A 22,657-nucleotide genomic window follows, 5' to 3' on the forward strand; every position below is an offset into this window, starting at 1 on the left:
ATAAAATGAAGTTCAGCATTTGCTCTCCCTACTACCAACCTGATGTACTAATGCCATTTTATATTGCTTTGCAGTGTTATGTCTATATATTTAATCAGTGTGACTGTGTCAAGCAGCAGATTACTGATGGTGTATTTCAACGTTACTGGATTGTTTTAAATAAAATAGAAAGAAACTTCCACATGGGAAAAATATATTAAAAACAAAGATTCCAAGACTTACCAAGCGGGAAAGTGCCGGTAGACAGGCACAATAAAAAAACACACAAAATTTCGAGCTTTCGCAACCGGCGGTTGCTTCGTCAGGAAAGAGGGAAGGAGAAGGAAAGATGAAAGGATGTGGGTTTTAAGGGAGAGGGTATGGAGTCATTCCAATCCCGGGAGCGGAAAGACTTACCTTAGGGGGAAAAAAGGATAGGTATATACTTGCACACACTCACACATATCCATCCACACATATACAGACACAAGCAGACATATTTAAAGGCCACTTGTGTCTGTATATATATATGTGTGTGTGTGTGTGTGTGTGTGTGTGTGTGTGTGTGTGCGCGCGCGCGCGCATATACCTTTCCTTTTTTCCCCCTAAGGTAAGTCTTTCCACTCCCGGGATTGGAATGACTCCTTACCCTCTCCCTTAAAACCCACATCCTTTCATCTTTCCTTCTCTTTCCCTCTTTCCTGACGAAGCAACTGCGGTTGCGAAAGCTCGAAATTTTGTGTGTGTGTTTGTGTCTTTTTTATTGTGCCTGTCTACCAGCGCTTTCCCGCTTGGTAAGTCTTGGAATCTTTGTTTTTAATATATTACTGGATTGTTTTTCGTACTCATGTGCATTAACTTGCGTTTCTCTACATTCTATACAAATCATAAGACTTCAGAACAAGGGATTCTGAATCAGTGGAATTATACAGACCTTTCACACTGCAAGAATTGTAAAGACAAGGCTTGGTAATTTTAAATTTTTCATCATCTTTGGTGCCGTCGGTAGGTGTTTTGCTGTCTTGTGTGCACACAAGTGCTTCCAGACACTCATCATATCCATAGTGTGCACATCATTTGGAAATTGAAGTTAAAGTAGGTTTGTTGTATGAGAAATAAGTCTCTCTCTCTTCCATTTCAATTCCACTGTAGACCAGTGTGTTCAAGGAGCAACTCTGTCTTTCATAATGACTTGCAATGGTGAGAGCCTATCACAGGTCCTTAGGAAAGGTTAACTTTTGCTAAAATCCAATCGAAACTTTTAAATTAATTTCGTCCTAATCATCGCAGTGTTCTTTTTTTCATGTGTATCTCACTACACAATGATTTTAATGTTGTTAGATATACATTTTCAATCCTTCACTATAGGTCAAATGTATGTATCATGTCTGTAAAATTAAGGAGGTACATCCCTGACATTTGTCTTATTTTAGATTAGTTATGGTAAACTTATTTAATGTTGGAAATATTTTCGTAATACTGACCCTTGCGCTTTAAAAAAATTACACAAGTTTTCTTTTGTACTGAAGAATCTTGGAGAGACTAAAATACTTTCAAATGTATGTGCATTATCTTTGATTTTCTGAATTAGGTCTGTAATACTACATTTTTATCTTTTTGTGTCAAATGAACATGGCATGATTTCATCAAACCTTGGCTATATGTTGTTCATATTAAGGCTTGACAATAAAAAAGTTGTAACTTTGTAGTTTTAGTTTGTCATTAATACTTTACTTTCAATTGTACAAACATTATAGCTGTAGCAATGGAATTGCCTACTAGCAAAAATGATAAAACAAACTATCATCCAGTATGACTGATATTCGTTTGTTGTAGAATCTGAGCACATATTCTAAGCTCATACATAATAAGATAACAAAAACAGAATGATCTCACTGACACCAGCAAGAATGCACTCAGTAAACATTGGTATTGCGAAAACCTACTCACACTGTTGTCCTGAAGCCCATGGATCAAGAGAATCGAGTACTTGCATTATTTCCTGACTTCTGAAAAGCATTTGACTCAGTGCTACAAAGTAACTTCAGGTGTGCCTCAGATAAATATGTTGAGACCCTTGCTGTTCATGTTGTGTAGATGTATGTGTATTTGTGTGTTGAAGAAGTGGCAAACTCTTTGTCGAGCATGGTATTATTAATTATTAAGTACTGCCTGAAAAAAGCTGCTGGAAATATCCAGTCAGATATTTATAAGATTACAAAGTCATGGCAAAGATTGGCAGCTTGATTTCATTGTTCAGAAATGTAAACTTGTTCATTTCTCAAAACACAATTTAGTATCATAAAGTATAATATCAGCAGCAATAGAAATTTGTCAACTCATACAAATATATGGGTATAATTTGCAGGGATCTGAAATCGAATGTTCACATGGGCCCAGTCATAGGTAAAATAGTTGGCAGACTTCGGTTCATTGCTAGGACAATGCTTACAAAACACTCTTGTGACCCATCCTGAAGGATCCTTACAATTAGTTATTTGCTGTACTATTTTACTTCTTTCCTTTCCTTTGTTTTTCCATAGTTTTCTGTGTGTGTGTGTGTGTGTGTGTGTGTGTGTGTGTGTGTGTGTGTGTGTCAGAGAGGCAATGTCATCATGAGGAACACGTGCACATGTCGTAGGATGTTTTTTTTATTTTTATTTTATTTGTAGTTAAAGTTTTACTTTAGAAGTATATCATTGTCCTCATATCATCATCATCATCATCATCAAATATTGCTTAAGTATGTGGACCCGATATCAGATGGGGATAATTCGGGTTGTTGAATATAAACAAAGAACAGCAGCACAAATAGTTGCAGATTTGTTTGATCCACAGCAGAGCATCACAGAAATGCTGAAAACCCTGAACTGGAATGGGAATAAATCCTAGTGTGTGTGTGTGTGTGTGTGTGTGTGTGTGTGTGTGTGTGTGTTGTGGAAGTATGTTGTGCCATACACTTGAGTATGGTTTGCAGAATGTGGATGTAGATTTAGAAACTGTTAACAACTGTATTTTTGATAATGGAGCCAATTTTTTTTAATATGCGTTTTTTACATTATTGTAAGCAGTGTCACTTTCAGATATACTGCAAATTGTGTTGTGCCCATGAAGCAGATCCTTTCTTTGTGTAACTGTTCAGGGGTGCAGTGATTGGTGTGGAGAGGTGGAAGAGCTATTTGTCTGGTGGTCAAGTCGGTGTTGGTATTGTGTGTTCCATGGGTTTGGCAAGTGATACCAGAGTCCGCCATAGGTGATGGTGACTGCAACAAGACAGGCGGCATGCATATGAACTCTTTATTGCTCCAGTAACTTACAGCAGGTGGAGGTGTCGGCCTTCTTCTTGTGGTGCGGCCCGGTGTCAGCCCATGGCATCCAAGTTCCATGTGCTTCATGAGGCATTGACAGAAAACAGTAGCATGAGAATGATGGTAGCTGCTGCCCTAGTAGTAAAAGTTTTGACATGTCTCTGATGGAGTTGTTACTACGCTGACATCCAACTACTGGTTCACATTCAGAGTTGCCGAGCACTTCTGACTTATGTATTCTGATGTTACTGCTTCTTCATGGACAACACAATGCTCCTAGCCTCTTTTTACACTGATGAGTCCACCTCTCCTGATGTCTAGTGGGCAGTTCCACATTGCCTAGGGCAGTCCAGACACTTTTGATCATTTATTGTACATTCAGTCATTAAAACTAAATTGTGGTGTCAATCCATTTTGCTGTTTCCTCCCATATTACTGAAAACTGAATTGTTACTATCTTTGTTTTCCAGTCTAAAATTGTGACATCTCCCAATTTAGACTTTTGTATATGTGAAGGTAGAAACTTCCAGAATTAGTGGCACATCTTGAATGACATGTGATGTCCCCAGATTTGTAACTAACAGAAAATATCTAGACATACAGGGTACGTTCCGAAAGTAATGCAATTGAATTTCCCGCGCCGCTCCTAGTAGTTGGAGTGGGAGCGGGCCACATGGAGTAGGTGGGGGGGACGCTAAGCTTTGCCGCGAAACCGGTTTCAGTGCTCTCCGAGCTGTGGAAGCGGCAGGACGTCTGTTATTGTAAACCTCTGCGCGCCGACCGTGTCACGGAAACCAACCGAGCGGAAATTTCAAGTGAACTTTTGCAACGTGTTGAAATTGAACCTGATTATTTGGAAAACATCATCACTGGTGATGAAACCTGGGTTTTTGAATACGACCCAGAAACAAAACGCCAAAGCTCTGAGTCGCACACTGATCAGTCCCCCAAGCCCAAAAAGGCAAGAATGAGCAAATCAAAAGTGAAAACAATGCTCATTGTCTTTTTCGACAGCAAAGGAGTGGTCCATAAGGAGTTTGTTCCTCAAGGACAGACAGTTAACGCTGCCTACTACGTGGATGTGCTGGAAAGTCTCCGCAAAAGGGTCGTCAGGACGAGAAAGGACATCTCCGCTACCTGGCAACTCCATCACGACAACGCACCTTGCCACAACGCGCTACGAGTCCGCGAGTTCCTGGCCAAACACCAGGTGCCAACGCTGCCCCACCCCCCCTATAGTCCTGACCTCTCCCCAGCTGACTTCTTTTTGTTTCCTAGGATTAAGTTAGCCCTGAAAGGAACCCGTTTTTCGTCCATAGACGAGATCCAATCCGCCGTGACGAAGACCTTGCGAGAGGTCCCAGAAGACGCCTTCCAGGGTGCGTACCGGTCATGGCAGAGTCGCTGGAAAAAATGTGTAGAGGCCCAAGGGCAGTACTTTGAAGAATTTTAAGTGTTTGTGCAAATCTGTTCAATAAATTACTTTTTAAAAAAATAATTGCATTACTTTCGGAACGCACCCTGTATATGGAATAAGAATCATTAGTGGGGTCCATCTAGAACCAAATGCAGAATTTTTATCAAGAAACTTGAAATTATTGCATCCACTGAACAATGTATATTCTCTGTTGTGTGTTTCACAACGGAGAAAGGGCCCTAGGGCTCTTTTTTAAATCTACTTGTGTGTATTGTAATCATAATACTAGAAGAATAGATGAACTCCACTATGAGCATACAAGCCTGAATATGGTACAGGAGGGGAACCATTTCAGTGGCAGTAAGATTTTTAATGCCTTTTCATCCCAAATTAGGTGTTTAGTTGATGATGAGCTCTTGTTCAAAAACATACTTAAGGTAAGGCAGTTGATATTACAAAAAAACTTTTGCTCCATAGAAGAGTTCTTGAATCCTCCCCCTGTGGTGTCTGGGACTAAAATAGACCTACGGCCACTCCTTGTGTGTTGTAAGAGGCAACTAGTAGGAGTCTTTTTGTTTGGTCATATTTTTACCTTGGTATTTTGACCATTCTTTGGACTTCTGAAGGTTTTCACTCTTTGTTTTCTTTTTACCTCTTTTTCCCTCTTTTTTTTTCCTTCCTAAATTCTGGCCCCCATTTTGGGTTTGGCCTCCACTTTCCAAATTTTACAGAAGTGTGAGCCTTTTGGGGAAGGACACCTTCCTGTGATGCATTAACTCTCCACTGTGCACTGTTATCTTTAGCATCGACCAGTCAAGTGGATCAATCTTTGCACCCAAAATCCAGCATAGTAGCCAGTTAATCAAGGTGGGACTGTCATGTACCCTCTCAGTGATAGACCCCTGACAACACAGGGATCACACTGCTGATGCCTGAGCTGTAATCTCCCCATGTCCGCCAAAGATTGGGTACCTATCCACTTCAGGGTATCAGGACTCTGAGCAACGGTTATTGTACCAGGTGACCATTGCCTTGGCAGGGTGGTACCCATGGTGAAAGCCTCTGATTGGAGTGAGTGGGAGTGGGGCAGAAGATCTGCAATGAAGCGGATCAAACTTAATGGTGGCCATGCCAACACAGCTGTCTCACCAGTCAGGAATAGTGGTTTTAATGCACAGGTTACAATCCTGTGGCATTTAAGTCTCAGACCATGCCTCAAGATAAATGCCAAATAGTGAGAAATGGAAGTGGACAGTTTGCCAAGTTCTTGGTTTGTTCCCAAACTGATGGCAGGTCTTTCACTACAATGAAGCCTCTGTTTTTCATTGAAAATATTGAAGATCAGCTTGGGGAGGTTGCTGCAAAAGAGAAGTTGTGAAATGGATCTTTGCTGATCAAAACATGTTTCAGACCTATGTCAACATAGGAGATATGCCAGCCACTGTTTATCCTCAAAACAAGCTCGATATAATTCAAGTTGTTATCTTCCATCCGGACCTAACACTACAAACTGATGAAGAGCTGGGTTCTAACATGGTGCTGCGTGGAGTCCCATTTTGTTCGCTGCATCCAGAAGGGGCTCAAGGATAATAGAGTGGACACTGGAGCTTTTGTTGTGGAGAAGGTTAGAGTCATAGTTTATAGGTGTAATGTCAGCTGCCACCTCTGATGAGATGTTTTAAGTTCCCAAGATTCAGTCACATGTCGTCCTGCTGTTGTAATGACATTTATTTGTAGAGCATGTAGACGGGCTTCTCATGAGGCAGCCCTTGTGACCGACCCCCTCAATGAGTCACTTGTCCAGATCCACACCCAGTTCATTCACCTCAATGCTCAGTTTTCAAGAGGGAGAAGAAAATTCAAGAGTGTAAAAGGCTTGACCGCCTGTCTACTATATCCATCTGATTGAACTCAGTCATTTAATGGCAACTTACATCATTTAATAGCTTCTTACTACGTAATTGACATAGCACTTCTCTGCTATCAAAAACTACAATACCTACTTCACCAATAGTGTTAATGATGAGAGAGTGTACAGTGGGGTGTACCCTCATATTCTCTTATACTTGCAGTGAGCAGGTGTCCCTTACTGTTGCACTAGAGGCTGTGGCTGTTAGTGTCTACCTGTTAGTTCAGATGACAATATGTAATGTGCATCTACCCCCGGGCGGACCTTTCCAATATCACCAGCTGTTAGTGGAACAGCTCTCCCCACATAAGAATTGGACGTCTGCCTACTCAACAATGGAGCTGCAATACATTTCATTATGGCCCACAGAACATACTCGGCTATTGATCTCACAGTTTGCTGCCCAAGTATCTTACCCCTGATTCAGTGGCATGTCTGGCATTTCTTTGTGGCAGCGATCGCTTTCCAATTATTCACTCTCTCTCCACTCACAGACATCTGGAACGTGGTTGCTTTGGAAAGCTGACTGGCAGCCTTTCTCCTCTACAGCTACTTTTGCTGCCAGTAATGCGATGGATATCTACAAAGTAGTATAGGATACTACTAATACTATTATTCTTGCTGCAGCAGCAAAAATAACCTACTACTTCTGCTCATCCTGATGACTTCTGGCGCCATGGTGGTCTGAAGATATAGCCACAGCTATTGGGGAATGCCGCAGGGTGCGTCAACGGTGCAGTTGCCATCCCTGTATGGATAATTTAATAGCATTCAAGACTTCGGGTGAAGGCGCAGTTTGTAGTAAAGAAAAGGAAGCAGGAGAGTTGAGAGCAATATGTATGATCTATGTGATCCCACACCCCATCGTCCCAAGTATGGACTAAATTATGCTGGATTTGTGGCCATCTCCTACACACAGTGGCTCTTGGCATCCTTGCCTTGTCAGTGGTAACATCGGCACTGATCCTGTGGTACTTGCTGAATGTTTTGTGGCACTGTGTGTGAATGATCTTTGCGTGTACTATGGCTCTCCTTCACTGCACACCACTGAGCCCTAGTTTCAGGGGGCTTTCTGTAGAGTACATAACAGGGCCCAGAATCATGGCTTTCAGTTTTCTCCTACAAAATAATGAGTTGTACATTTTTGCCAGACTGAGCACCTGCACCCAGAGATTTATCTTACTGTTTTGGGGGTGAGGGGAGGGATCGGAAGGGGGGGGGGAGCCTCTGCCTGCAGTAGGTACTCCCATGCGAGAGTAGGTTACTTTCTTTGCTGCTCACTTGTGCCTTTAGACCCTCTTGCACAAGATGATGTCTGGATTAACTCTGTTTCTTTTATCTATTGTACAACAACTACTGTCGTGCTCTTTTTCAAACTCTTTGACTTTCTTATATAGTTGGAGCAGCCATGTTCCAAACTTTTTCACTTTTTAATCTTTTGTGTGTTTCTCTCATGAAATGGAGGGACTGATAACCTGATAGTTTAGTCCCTTTAAACACACAATCACCATCAGTTCCTGAACCCCAATGGACAATATCCAACACTGCTAGCTTTTGGAAAAACCCTTTCATCGTTTTTACTGTGCCTGTAGACAACCAGCAATTCTACTATTCAGTGAGATTATTCACAGAAGCACCAAAGAAATTCAAATACAGAGATATGTAAATAGGCAGAATACACTGCTGCAGCCGGAAACGCCTATATAATACAACAAGTGTCTGGTGCAGTTGTTAGATCAGTTAATGCTGTTACAATGGCAGGTTATTAAGATTTAAGTGAGTTTGAACGTGGTACTATAGTCGCCGGATGAGTGATGGCTCACAGCATCTCTAAGGTAGCGATGAAGTGGGGATTTTCCCAAACGATCATTTCAAGAGTGTACTGTGAATATCAGCAATCCAATAAAACATCAAATCTCCAACATCACAGCACCTGGGAAAAGATCCTAAAAGAATGGGACCAACGACAACTGAAGAGAATTGTTCAACATGACATAAGTGCAACCCTTCCACAAATTGCTGCAGATTTCAGTGCTGGGCCATCAACAAGTGTCAGTGTACGATCCATTCAGTGAAACATCATCAATATGGGCTTTTGGAGCCAAAGACCCACTCATGTACCCTTGATGACTGCATGACACAAAGCTTTACACCTCGCCTGGGCCCATCAACACAGACATTGGACCATTGATGACTGGAAACATGTTGCCTGGTTGGACGTGTCTCATCTCAAATTGTATCAAGCAGATGGTTATGGAGACAACCTTATGAATTCATGGACCCTGCATGTCAGCAGGGGACTATTCAAGCTGGTGGAGACACTGTAATCAATGTGGGACGTGTGCTGTGGGAGTGATATGGGACACCTGATAGGCCTAGATATGGCTCTGACAAGTGACATGTATGTAAGCATCCTGTGTGATCACTTGCATCCAATCATGTCCATTGTGCATTCCTATAGACTTGGGCAATTCCAGCAGGGCAGTGTGACACCCCACTCATCCAGAATTGCTACAGTGTGGCTCCAAGAACACTCTTCCGAGTTTAAATACTTCTGCCAGCCACCAAACTCCCCAGACAAGAAAATTATTGAGCACATCTGGGGTGCCTTGCAACGTGCTGATCAGAAGAGATCTCCATCCTCTCATGCTCTTACGGATTTGTGAACAGCTCTGTAGGATTCGTGGTGTCAGTTCCCTCCACCGCTACTTCAGATGTTAGTAGAGTCCGTACCACATCGTGTTGCGGCACTTCTGCATGCTTGTGGGGGTCCTATGCAATATTAGGCAGCGTGTAATAGTAAAGCAGAGATTTTGAAACCAGATTTTAATCAACAAAACATTTCACGGGACGTTTCTGCCCTTAGACATAATTTATTGGTTCAGAATTTCAGAATAAAAGGAAGAAATTGTACAAACGTAGGAAATTACAGAAATAAGCCCTGGGTGAGTTAAAAGGATCAAATGTTGTTGAGAGTAATGTGGAGTTTGCTAGGCAACAATTGTCTGTAACAAAGGAAAGGAATACCGTATAAGAAAAATGTCTAGCTTTGAGAGATGAAACACTAAAGGCAGCAGAGGACAGACAAAAATGTAAGGCTCTTTAGAAAACAGTTTATAACAACAACAACAAAAAAATTGTGAAATTTAATAGGTAGAAGAAGAAAATGTAAAAAAATGCAGAGAATGAATTTGGCAAAAGGAAATAGTGCTGTCTAAAAATGAGACTGATGAAAACTGCAAAATAAAATGCAGGAGTGGCTAGAGGAGAAATGTAAAGCTGTAAAAACATGCATGACTGTGGAAAACATATTTTCTACATACCAGAAAACAAAAGAAAAAAATAGATATATCTTTTAAGGAAAGAGAAGTTCCTGTATTAATAAGTGCATAGATTGCAGTTCAATAGGAAGCAAAGGAAGGAAGGAAGGCCATGATATGGAATGAATATTTAGAAGGCTATACTAAGGAAACAATCTTGAAGACAATGTTACAGAAAGGGAAGATAATTTAAATGAAGATGAGACAGGAAATATGATAATGCATGAAGAATTTGATAGGACACGGAAAGACATAAGTTGCAGTAAGTTACGTGGAATAGGCAATGTTACCTCAGATTGCTGGGATCCTTGGGAGAGCCAGCCATGACAAAACAGTTCTCCTGAAATGGAAGATATGTGTGAGACAGGTTACACACTCTCAAGAAAAATGTAGTAATTCCAGTTACAAAGAAGTCAGATTCTGATGGGTGTGAAAATTAGAAAATCATCCACTTAAAAAGTCATGAGCGCTGAATATTAATGTGAATGGGAAAACTGTTGTAAACCAACCTCGGGAAAGATCAGTTTTGATTCTGAAGAGGTGTAGGAATATGTGAGGCAGTATTGACACTGTGATTTTTCTTGTTGTTAGAAGGAATGCAAACCTATGTTTACAGCATTTCTGGAAGATAAAACTTTTTGACAATGTACATCCCATAAAATTCTGGAGGCAGCAGGAATAAAATACTGGGAACAAATTTTTACTACATGTGCAGAAACTGGACTGTGGTTATAAGAGTCAAGAAGCTTTCAAAAGGGAAGCCGTATTTGAGAAGGGAGTGAGACAAGGTTGTAACTTATCCCATATGTTATTCAAACTTTGCACTGAGCTAACAGTAGAGGAGGAAAAGGAGAAATTTGGAAAGGGAATTAAAGCTCAGACCAAAGCAATAAAAACTTTGAGGCTTCTCTGTGGCATTGTAATTCTGTCAGAGAAACCAAAGAATTAGGAAGAGCATTTGAATGGAATGCATAGTGCATTAAAAAAAAAGAGGATTTGAGCTGACTATTACCAAAACTAAAATAAGTGTGATGGTTTGTAATGGAGTCAAATAAGAAGATGCTGACGGAAATAAACTGGGAAATGAGATACTAAAAGTAGTAGAGTTTTCCTATTTGGGCAGCAAAGTAACTGACAGAGGCCAAAGTGGAGATTATATACAATGCAAACTAGCAACAGCAAGCAAAACTTTTCTGAGAAAGATAAATTTAATGTCAAATATCAATTTAAGTGGTAGGAAGTCTCCTGAAGTGAAATGTAGACAAACAGTGCAGAAAGGAGGGAATAGAAGTTCTTGAAATGTGGTGCTACAGAAGAATGCTGATGATTAGATGTGTTGCTCAGATAATAATGAGGAGATACTGAATCAAACTGGGGAGAAAGAAATGTGTGGCACATCTCGTTTAAAAGAAGGGGTTGGTTGGTTCTGAGGCATCAAGGAACTGTTATTGTCAAGGGATGGAAGTGTGGGGAGTATAAAGCAATAGGCTTAGACTGGTTGGGGTCCCGTTAGTGAGTACACATGGCAACAAAACTTGTGGCACCTGAAGATGATGACTGGGTCAGTCATCAAAATATTATGGATAAAATGGGATCAATCCCTCAAGGGGCCCACGATACTTCTGTGAGTATGCGTGTGGTATACATAGGGCCCCATGCTATTGCAGCACATACTTATTTTTTTGTGCTGCAGTATTCCACCTCAGATTATCCTTACTTCTCCTATCCTTTGTACCATGATAGAATCTTTGATGTCGACTCGACTATTTCTCTAGGTTTTACTTTCTTCCAGTTACATATTTATCCATATCCATAGCATCATTTTTGAGCTGAATTAATGTTTGGTCCACTTTTGGGTTGCAGATGGACACCTTAAATAGCAAATACTTAAAGATTGTCAGCACACAATAACTATCCACATTCCAATATTTGCTTAAATGAACATGGTAGCCAATCTGACATGTTAGAATCATTAATGTACCCTCTCAGCTGAGCCTTCTGACACCACAGGGATCATGGTTGTGATTCCTCATCTGCTAACTCCCCAGCCACGTCAAGAACTAGTTGCCCATCTTCGTGTGGTGCCAGGATTCCTGGAAACAGCCATCATACCAGATGAACTTTGCTGGAAATGAGTTGTCCTTTGGGAAAACTCTTGGTAGCATCAAGGTGGACTTCCGCTTGTAATACATATTACATTAAATCAGCACAGTGACCATTCTGATCCAGCTGTCTCAACAGATAGGCCTAAATATTTCCATGCAGCAGCTACAGTCGTACTGCTTTCCTTTCCTTGGCTGTTCTGTGGGAAGAGAGATAACCAGATGATTGGGAGAGAGATAATTTATTTAAACCTGTTATGTACTAGAACACATGGGGATACATTTACATGAAGCCATTATTTTTTGTGGAACAAATAAAAGATAAGCCTTCTCTCCTGCACAGTCTCCAGCTTTTCAGACATATAAATGAGTGGATGTCATACCAGTTACCATTGTTCCAATTACAATGGTGGTTTTGACAGTTTGCTAAAAAAAACAACCATTTTTTAACAGCTTGCTAAAAAAAGCAATCAATTTTTAACAGTTAAGCTTACTTTTTGACATAGTCACCTTTAAGAGATATAAGCTTGGTCAAGCAATCCTCGAGCTTTTTCACCCCATTAGAAAAATAGACTATCAAATTCTGCAAAATACTCAATGGACTGCAACTATCATTTGCTCATTTGAGGTAAAATTTCTTCCCACCTAGCCAAAGTCTTAAGTTAGGTAACAGAAAGAAGTCACTTGGGGCTAAGTCTGGTGAATAGGGTGGATGAGGAAAAAAATTCAAAGTCAGATTCATGCACTTTTGCCATTGTTATTGCTGAAGTGTGCGATTATATATGATCCTGATGAAAAAGCACTCTTTTTGCATAGAAACCTTGGTCTTTTTTTGAGCCAGTGCAAGTTTCAAACTGTCCAGCAGTGGAGCATAATATGGTCCAGTTACAGTTCTCACTTTTACCAAGTAATTTATGAGGACTGAGAATCCCAAAAAAACTGTGACCATCACCTTACCAGCTGACAAAATGATCTTTGCCTTTGGTGCACTTTCACCAAACTTTGGCTATTGTTGTGAATACAGTTTTGACTCCAGTGTGCAAAGATGGATCCAGGTTTCATCAGCAGTCATAAATCAGCGCAAAATGTTTTGCAGATTGTGATTAAACGTCACCAGGCACTGTGATGAAATGTTGTGTTGGATGTACTTTTGGTCGACTGTGAGCAATTGTGACACCTGCCTTACACTCGGCTTCCTCACAGCCAATTCTGCATGTGCAGGATATTACGCATTTGCTCAGTTGAGATGCCTACAGTCTCAGCAATCTCTCAAATTTTTATTTTGTTATCTTGCTTTACGGTATAATGGATTTTATCAACAGTTTCCTTTGTTGAATACATCAGATTGATGGCTAGGGTGCACTATGCTTGTCTGACTTCATCTGAATTCAGAACTTCAAAAGTAAATGGTCTTTAGTGATAAGGTAGTGCCTGCGTGAACATGATCCAATTCTGTTTTGATAAGTGTGCCAGACCAGTCCTTCAAATGAAAATATTTTTTAACATCAATTTTGTCAATTTTCAATCGCAGTCGACACTTTGACCAATTCAGGTAGGTGTCAAAAATGAACTGTACATTATACAATGTTAAAATTCTTTATACGATCCTTGGAATAATCAAGCGTACCAACTGTGAAGGTGCAACAGAAATGTTCCATTCTTCCATGGAAATTTGCCAGACTTATCAAACCACCCTTGTAAAACAGTGAATATGATACAAGGAGCTATATTTCACAGAAAGCTGACACTCCAGAGAGACAAGTTGCTATGAGCTAATCTTGAATGGTGAGGCATACATCTTGTCTGCCACATACAGTGAGGTCCCAGGGGTAACAAAATAGATGCAAGAGCTTTCTCTTAGCTTTTGAAGGAAATGTCCTCACAGAAAAATTACAGTTATGGTATACAGTTGTGACATTACATATTCATCATATATGAACACTAGGCCTATAGTGGGCTCTAGGAAAAGGGGAAAGAGAATATAGGGGTGTCACATTGGTAAGTACATTCTTTGTGGCCACTTCTGTATCTGCACAGGTGTGAAAATTTGTGGCACCTCGCGACTTCGGAAATGTCACCAGCAGATGATGGCTCAATAGTAACCAGGGAACAGAACACCTTGAGAGGGAAACAAACTCATGATGTGATTCAATCTACAGAAAGCAGTGTGTCCAAGCTCACGTAGAGACGAGCATGAGAACAGTTCAGTCTGGCTGGTGTGGATAGCTAATAGCTTATTTATTTATCATATGACAATACGTATATAAATATTACAAGACTACTACAAGTCAACATTTAAGCACAGCTATCTACTATAAAATAACACAAATGTCAATAGCTATGTATGGATTTCAAGGTCTTGTTTGTATTTTATCACATCGCTCAGAACTGTCGGGAAATCCTCAAAAGAACCCTTGTAGGCTTGTGTTGATATAACATGAGCAACTGTCTGTCATTCCACACCACAGTCACAGTCACATTATAGCTAAAAGCTAAGCACTCGGCACAACATTCTGTGCCGTGTCAGGTGGGGTCTACAGTGGTCGAACTCAGAGTAAGCACTACCTGCAAGGCCTCCTCCCATCCGGAGGTGAAAAGCTCCACCAGCGGGGCCTACCAATACCACGGGTCACTTGCACCCTTCATGGCAGGTTTCCACTATTCCACTGTGCAGCCCATGCCAGCTTTTCTGCCTCCATCATGATGTCACTGGTGGCGATGGTGAAACATCCATACCTACAACACTACAGGAACAAGTTATCTTTACTCTCATTATTAAAGCTGCCAGTGGCTCAGAAAGGAGTTTAATTGTTGGCAAAAATCCTAATTTACTCAATAGCACAAAAATATCGGACAGGTAAATTAAATTTAAACATGTAACTAAACGTGCCCCACTGCCCAAGATATGTTTCCGATCCTTACCTTTTGATCAAATGTCATCCCACTGCGTGGCAGACCCAAAATGCAGAAACTTCAGACAATCACTTCAAGCAGGTCATCCTTGTGAACTACCACCTTTCTGCGTCAATTGTATGGGAAACCATCCTCCACTACAATCAGTTTGCCTAGTATTTTAAAAAATTTATAAGAATATAAATGCTTGTGCATCCTGTTGATATAAAGACAAATTAGATCTACTACTGCCCTATCCTCTCACAATTCCTGTGGCACCATCTTCGGGAATCACTTCTTGCACCCAGCTGGAGAAGAAACTTCCTCCTCCTGCATCTACCAGTGACGGGGCTCAGGTCTCCCCTCCAGGGCTTCTCACCCCAGAAACCCACAGATCAAAGACCTGGCACCAGTCAGTCACTGAAGGAGCTGCAGCTTGTTGGTCCCACGACTACCTGCTCTTCATCTGTCCCCACACCCATAGTGGATAAGCCCTTGCCAGATTTATAGAGAACCAAAATTTGTGAAAGAGAAGAAGGAGGAGGAAGCTACAACCCCGGAGGTGCAAACCCCACCCACTCCCCCACCTGCTCTCCCACACTCCCTCATGTTCTGAATTAATGCTCATTGATGTTTCTCTACCTTCACTAGTGATAGACAGTGATCCTGGGCTATGACATGTCTGCCATGCCCTTTCACACTCTACCAGGACACCCTCAATGTAGTGATCAAATTGAGTTGTAATAGATATTGCTGTCACCTGCCAGAGCTATAACTAATTTTCTAATTGTGCAACCAGTGTCACCCTCCAAAAACACTTGTCACTGATGGTCATTGCCAAATGCTTCATGCATTCTTCTATAGGGCATCTGGAGGGTCAGTACATTGTTTACACAGATTTTGTCTGTGAGTGAGTTCCCCTCTGCATCACATTGGAAGTAGTAGCTGTATGGGTGCAAATGACCTCATTGATCATCATTTGTAATACTTATGTACCTCCAGACTGAATATCTCTGTTGTCAACTTTACCACCTCTCTGTTAGATGGCATCAACGAGGTTGTAGATGTCCGTGAGTGATGCACTCACTCACACCAGTGCAACTGCTGTTGCATTCGAACCTATATTCAGGATTGTAAAAGGGTCTTGCTACATCTCTAGCGACATTCTTCACAAAGCATCCATCACACTTTTCAGTGACTCCACATCAAGGCTGGCTACATCGTTAAACACAGTAAGAAGGAATGCTGGGAGCACTATGTTTTCTCCTTGGGAACATATGCATATTCAACTCAAAGTGTGGGTTAAGCTCCACGATCTTCCGGACTGTTAGAGAGTAACAACTGTTCCTGACCTCACATCATTCAGGGTGGTGCGTCAACTCACTTTGCAACAGCATCAGTGTCTTATTCATACCCAGCTATTGCTTGACAGCATGAACCCCACGTGGAAGACATCTCCCTTTGTGTCATCCCCTCAACAAGCCTAATTATGAAATGAACTTTTCATAAACTGGGAAATGCTTGAGGCTTTTAACTTTACTTCATGCTCTGTTTTGATTCATTAGCATATAGTTCAGTATCTTAATGTTACTCAGACTCCATATGCTCAGGGTCTTTAACCCTGTTTGGCTAGAATGGGTCTTCCCTTGACAATGGTGAGGTAGTGTCGTAGCTTCAAACCTTAAGCCTGGTGAAAACCCAATGTTCATTGGCACCTGATGAGCTATTAGCCTCACCAATATACTCTGCAAACAAGTTGAAGGGATGGTAGCCCACCTCCTGTGCTGGTTTTCAAATCAAGGGACCTTTTCTTTCTGGGAGGGACGATGTGTAAAGTTTTAATACATCATTCAGTGTCCCATTTAAAGAGAACGATGTCCTATAGGGCATCATGTTGTGTGTTACACTACTCCTCACCACCATCAGTTGGATAGTGACCTCCATCAGGCGACTCATCACCCCTGCTCAATGTCAATGACTTTTGGACTGGTATAGTTTCCAATCTGTAGCTGTGACTGAACATCAGTTTTAATGTGCCATTCGAAGCTTTTTCCATGATTTCCAATTCTCTCTGCTCTCCTAGAACTCTACTTGGGTACAAAGGACATAGACAGATGTTGTTGCACAGTCCCACTTTTTGTGACTTATCTTTGATACAGAATAAAGCTGGATTGGCAGACCCATAATCATTACTGAAGACTGTATGTGGTAGCTTAACCCTCTAATTTCCGTGAACACACCTCTTGGGGTGTGATTTGCATTACTCTGTGTTTACTGTGCCCTGGTCTTGTCCTGATTAGACTGGTAGCCACGTTTATGGCTTGGCGGTAACTTAAGCTCTGAAATTGTTAGACGCAGTTCATCATGGAGTAAGACTGGTCACTGGTATATCCTGTACTGCCCCCCAGGGGGCTCACGGTCCTTTTGTGAGTACATGCATGGCGAGCACAGGGCCCCAAGCTTTCCTTCTTCCCCATGGTGCATTTCCTTCCCACCCCTTGCCCCCCCCCCTTGCCCCCCCCTTGCCCCCCCCCTTGCCCCTCCCCCCTTGCCCCTCCCCCCTTGCCCCTCCCCCCTTGCCCCTCCCCCCTTGCCCCTCCCCCCTTGCCCCTCCCCCCTTGCCCCTCCCCCCTTGCCCCTCCCCTCAGAATCTCCTGTTTGTCGAAAGCTATCAGCCAATTAGTCTGACAAATGTTGTTTGCAAGTTAGTTGAATGGATGGTAGCCCAACGGCTCAGCTGGGTTCTCGAATCTCAGGCTCTATTGTCCCGTTACCAGTGTGGCTTCCAAGAGGAATGGTTTCTGATCGATCATTTACTTCGCTTGGAATCCGCAGTTCGGCAGGCTTTTTCCCAGCACCACCATTTGGTTGCAGTATTTTACGACCGTCGCAAGCCCTATGAGACGGCTTGATGCCATCACATCTTTCGTACACTTCATGAGTGTAATTTGTCCGCCAGTTCCTGTTCCATCGGTCATTCAGGGTTCGGGTTGGTACTGTTTTTAGTTCTCCACGGACCCAGGAGGATGGCATCCCACAGGGTTCCACATTGAGTGTACTTCTTTTCCTCATTGCTATAGATGGACTTGTGGCCTCCGTTGGTCCTTTCGTCATCCCTGCTCTGTATGTGGATGATTTCTGCATTTGGGTTAATTCCTCTTTGCCTCTGCAGAGCAGCAGCTCCAGGGTGCTATACGGCGTTCCTCTGCATGGACCCTCTCACACAGGTTTCAATTCTCTCCTTTAAAATTGCGGGTGGTCCACTTCTGTCGCCTGTCTATCCCGATCTGGAGCTCTACCTTGATGCACAACAGTTACCTTTTGTCCCATAGTTTAATTGCTTGGGTTTTCTTTTCGACAAGAAGCTCACTTGGCTGCCTCATATCAGACTTCTGAAGATAGGATGTTTCTGTAAACTTAATGTCCTTCGCTTTCTTGCCCACAACTCTTTGTGTGTAGATCGGTCCACTCTTCTCCGCCTTTATCGGACTTTAGTGCTGTCTCGCTTGGACTACTGTTGTCAATTTTATGGTTCAGCTGCTACTTCCACACTGAACCTCCTGAATCCGGTCCACCATCGTGGTATCTGTGTGGCCACTGGTGCCTTACCTACTAGCCCTTTGATACCCTCCTGGATGAAGCTGGGATCGACTCCCTTTCTGTTCAGCAGTCCCAGCTTCTGGTTTCTTATGCAATTGCTGTCCGTTCCTTTCTCACTCATCTTGCCTATTCTATCCTGTTCCCAGACCTAGGACATCGCCCAACTGATTCCCACCCTTGGGTGGGTTTACCAGTTGGGCTCCACGTTGCGTCTCTTTGCCGTGATTTTCAGCTTCCTTCTTTGTCCTGTCTCCCACATTCCCTCCCCAACACTCACCATCCTTCCCCCTCCCCGCCTCACCCCTTTCGGTTAGTTTCTCGACCCCAGATTCGGATGGATCTCTGCCAAGGTCCGAAAGATTTCGTTCCCCTGATGGTATTATGTTATTTTTTTCCGCCGAATTTTATGGGAGTTTTGGGATGCTGTTGTTTTTTTACACCGATGGCTCTAAATCGTATGGGATATGCCTTCACGTCCTCTGTTGGCATGGAAAATCATCTCCTGCCAACTGCATGTGGGTTGTTTACTGTGGAATTGATGGCACTTTCCCAAGCCCTTACTTTTATTAACAGTCCCAACTCAACCGCATTTTGTTATGTACAGACTCAATGAGTGGCCTTCAGGCTATTGACTGGTGTTTTTCCCACCATCCTTTCGTTTCAGCCATCCATGACCTTCTTGGTGATCTTGACCATGCTGCTTGTTCTATTGACATCCTTTGGGTCCCTGGCCATGTGGGTGTCCCAGGTAACGAGCTTGCTGATCGTTTGCCTGGGGGTGCAGTCACTTAACACCCCCCCCCCTCCCCCTCCTCCCCTGTAACCCCTCCTGCAGCAGATTTACGACTTCATATCAAATCCCACTTCGCACAATTATGGTCCAACTCTTTGGGGGGGGGGGGGGGGGGTGCTACCTCTCTGTCTTAATAAACTTTGTGCAATTAAGATGACACCTGTGTCGTCTCCTCATGAGCGATAACAGGCTGACCTCTTTCTCCCCCCCCCCCCCCCCCCCCCATAATGAGCCAACCCTACAATTTACTCTGTGTACTAAGTACGGACTCCCCCACGCTTTACCTTTAATATTGGCAGACGATTCCTGGATGGTTGAACTGGTTCTCAGTTTCCTCTGTGAAAGTGATTTTTATTTTTAGTGCTAAGGTTTTTAATCTCCCTCTGCAGTAGGGGCAGGGTGGTGAGGGTTGGGGTGTCTCCCATTGTAAGCTGTGTTCGGAGATTCCTTACTTCCCTCCTTGGCCAAGATCCTCTTTTTTTCTCCCTTTTACTCTGTTTTTATCACTTTTTAGATATGGTTAGTCTCCTTTTACAATGCACTTTTACAGTCTACTTTTTACAATGTACTTTTATGTTTTTTAGCCTTTCACCTTTTATCATTGTGACTCTTCAGAGATGTAAATCTGTCCGAGTGGACAACCTTTGAAACAAGGGACTGATGACCTTGCTGTTTGGGCAATCAACCAACCAACCGACCATCCTGTACTGTCCTGGAGATTGTTTCCTTGCTGAAGTGGGGATCTTCCTTCTTCACGCCGGAAAGTACTAACTCTTGCTCACTTATGAAATCACCACCTGTGAATTTCCTAATGATCCAACTAGTCATATTCTTTTTGTGTATGAGGGACATTGAACCCTTGAGGTGGGATTATCATTTTCTGTTTGTTGAAGTTTGACAAAAACAAGTGTGCTATAGCTGATCAATTGACGTTTAGAACCAAGTACGGTAAAAAGCCACCAACAAGGAAGGCCATTTACCACTGCTACAACAAATTCATTACGACAGGTTGCTTGCGCCCAGCAAAGAGATGTGGGTGTCCCAGCCATGCTGGGATGGGTATGGCAAGAATTCGATTACCGTGTTGTCTGTCGGGTCACTCATGGTTCGCATATCAAATGTTAGTTAAAAAAAAAAAAAAAACCTTGTAGAGTTTCTCTTAAAAATGCAATATGCATGACATTTGTACAATGTTTAGTTCTTGTGCAATAAATAATTGAAAGTGTTCCCAAACTTTATGTACACCCTGTATAATTGTGACGCCTGGAAGAACCTTGACCTTTTCTCAGAAATAAGATGTTATTCACAAAATGTAATGTCTATGAAATCTGGTATTATGACACGAGGAAAAACTGGATGAATTCCAAAGTACAGACTCATTCTTTTCGTCTTACTACTAGAAAAAGTAATTTTTCATCACTAAATAATTTGCTAACATATACAAATATGTAAACCAGTAGATATATAAATTTTATTTTATTTTTTTAAGCAATGTGTAGCAGTAAGTTCCTGAGTTAAGTGCACTGCTAACCACTGACTGTATATAACCTGGTGATAGAAATTCCAGATATAAAATACTTGTGGAGTTGAAAGGGGAAGTAATGTTGTTTCCAAAGTATTATTAAATATGTTAAATCTTTTGGTGATGGTTGTAAAAGTTGTAAGTATGATGAGTTGAAGTAGTGCGGGTTTGCAGTATGTGGCAATTGCTGTTACAGCATTTCTTGTCATTACAGATTTCCAGCCTGCCAATTGCTCTTCACAGTTCATCTCAGCTGAGCAAGCTTCAAATGTTAAGTCTAAACCATGCCCTCCATATCCATCATCTGTTCCCGTAGCTGGATCAGGTGTTTGTTTCATGCCTGCAGCTAAACCATATGATCATCAGAATGAAAGTCCATCAACTTTCATTCATTCTGATGAACAACCTATTGTTCAAGAAACTTCAAGTTATGAAGGAACAGAAAATTTTGTTTTTTCAGATAAAACAATACGTCTTGGATTCGTCAGGTATGTTACACAATGCTTCAGTAAGTGGGTTCATCTCTTTATGAAACAGTATGATTGTGACATAATCCAAAGTTACCTAGGTCATGTTATTGGAAGGGTGTACGATTTTTTAAATTTTGTTACTGCATTGTGTATTCAATTTTTGTTGTGATAAATACTAGTTTTTTTTTATTGTGTTGTGCTCTGATTAATTAAATGCAATTATATAATGTCTTGGAGATTGTTTACTTGTTGCTCCTGATTTTAGCTACTGTTTGACAGTGTGTTTTTTGTTGATTTTGGTTTTGTATTTCAGGAAGGTGTATTCCATACTAATGTGCCAGCTTGTGGTCACAGCTAGTTTTATTGCTACATTTGTGTATGTGGAAGAAATCAAGGGATTTGTCCAACAAAATCCTGTATTTTTCCCTGTGACATTCATCATTATGTTTGTAATGCTGATACTTATGAGCTGCTGTACTGAACTAAGGCGTAGAACACCAGTGAACTACATTTTACTGGCTCTATTCACTGTAGCAGAGAGCTTACTGTTGGGATGTGTAGCAATGAAATATGACCCTGTTGCGGTAAGTATTAATGAAACAGTTTAATACAAATTGTTGTCATGTTAATGTAAAAAAAGTCTTTATTCTCAATTAAGAATAAATTAAATAAATAATTAAAAATTAAACAAAGTTAATTAGTACTAAATAATAAAATAAAAATAATAAAATAAATTATAAAAATTAAATAATAAATAATTAAATAAATGTCATACTGATTATCCATGAGCACTTCTTGCATTTCTTTGTCTGGAAATATTTTCTGTTATGGCAGTAAGTGTACATTTTCTTGTTATTACAGTTTACACTTCATTTACAGTTTTGTGTTCAGGCTGCAGTAATTGTGATTTAGAAACTTTTCAAAAGGCTAGAAATGACGAGGAAAAATATGGTTCTTTGTAGCATTTGGTCATAAATTGATAGAAAAATATTCATCTTGATTTCTCTTCCTTCATTATATTAACTAGCTGAAGTTGAAGAGTTTCACATGTCATATTAAGTCCCAAACAGGGCAGATGAGCTCTCATGTTTTCGTGTTTTAATCACCTGTGAAGTGCAATGTTTTAATAATAACTGCAATATATGGACAACTGTCAGCTGTCTCAGTTGCAACTGTTAATTGTAAAATTGTTCATAGAATGTAATCTGCATGTCTGGGACCTTGAGGATTTTTCAAAGCTGGACAAAGCATTTCTCAAGAAATTCTGAAGATTAATCTAGTTCAGCCTGAAGGGCACACATCTTTTCCTCCTGTTGTACGAATCTTTTTTCTATACTACAGAACC

At 41.4% G+C, this 22,657-nt stretch overlaps 1 protein-coding gene across 1 annotated transcript in view; it reads left to right on the forward strand.

Moving 5' to 3' along the window:
* The window catches only part of LOC126354060 (protein lifeguard 1-like), a 77,299-nt gene that overhangs the window by 19,292 nt on the left and 35,350 nt on the right, over window positions 1-22,657 (forward strand). Inside the window, exons 2-3 of the mRNA XM_050003427.1 lie at window positions 21,057-21,330; window positions 21,626-21,896. Coding sequence (XP_049859384.1) covers window positions 21,057-21,330; window positions 21,626-21,896 — 545 coding nt within the window. The remainder of the gene's footprint in view (window positions 1-21,056; window positions 21,331-21,625; window positions 21,897-22,657) is intronic.

The sequence above is a fragment of the Schistocerca gregaria genome, chromosome 3, assembly GCF_023897955.1.
Source record: "Schistocerca gregaria isolate iqSchGreg1 chromosome 3, iqSchGreg1.2, whole genome shotgun sequence".
Classification (NCBI taxonomy): domain Eukaryota; kingdom Metazoa; phylum Arthropoda; class Insecta; order Orthoptera; family Acrididae; genus Schistocerca; species Schistocerca gregaria.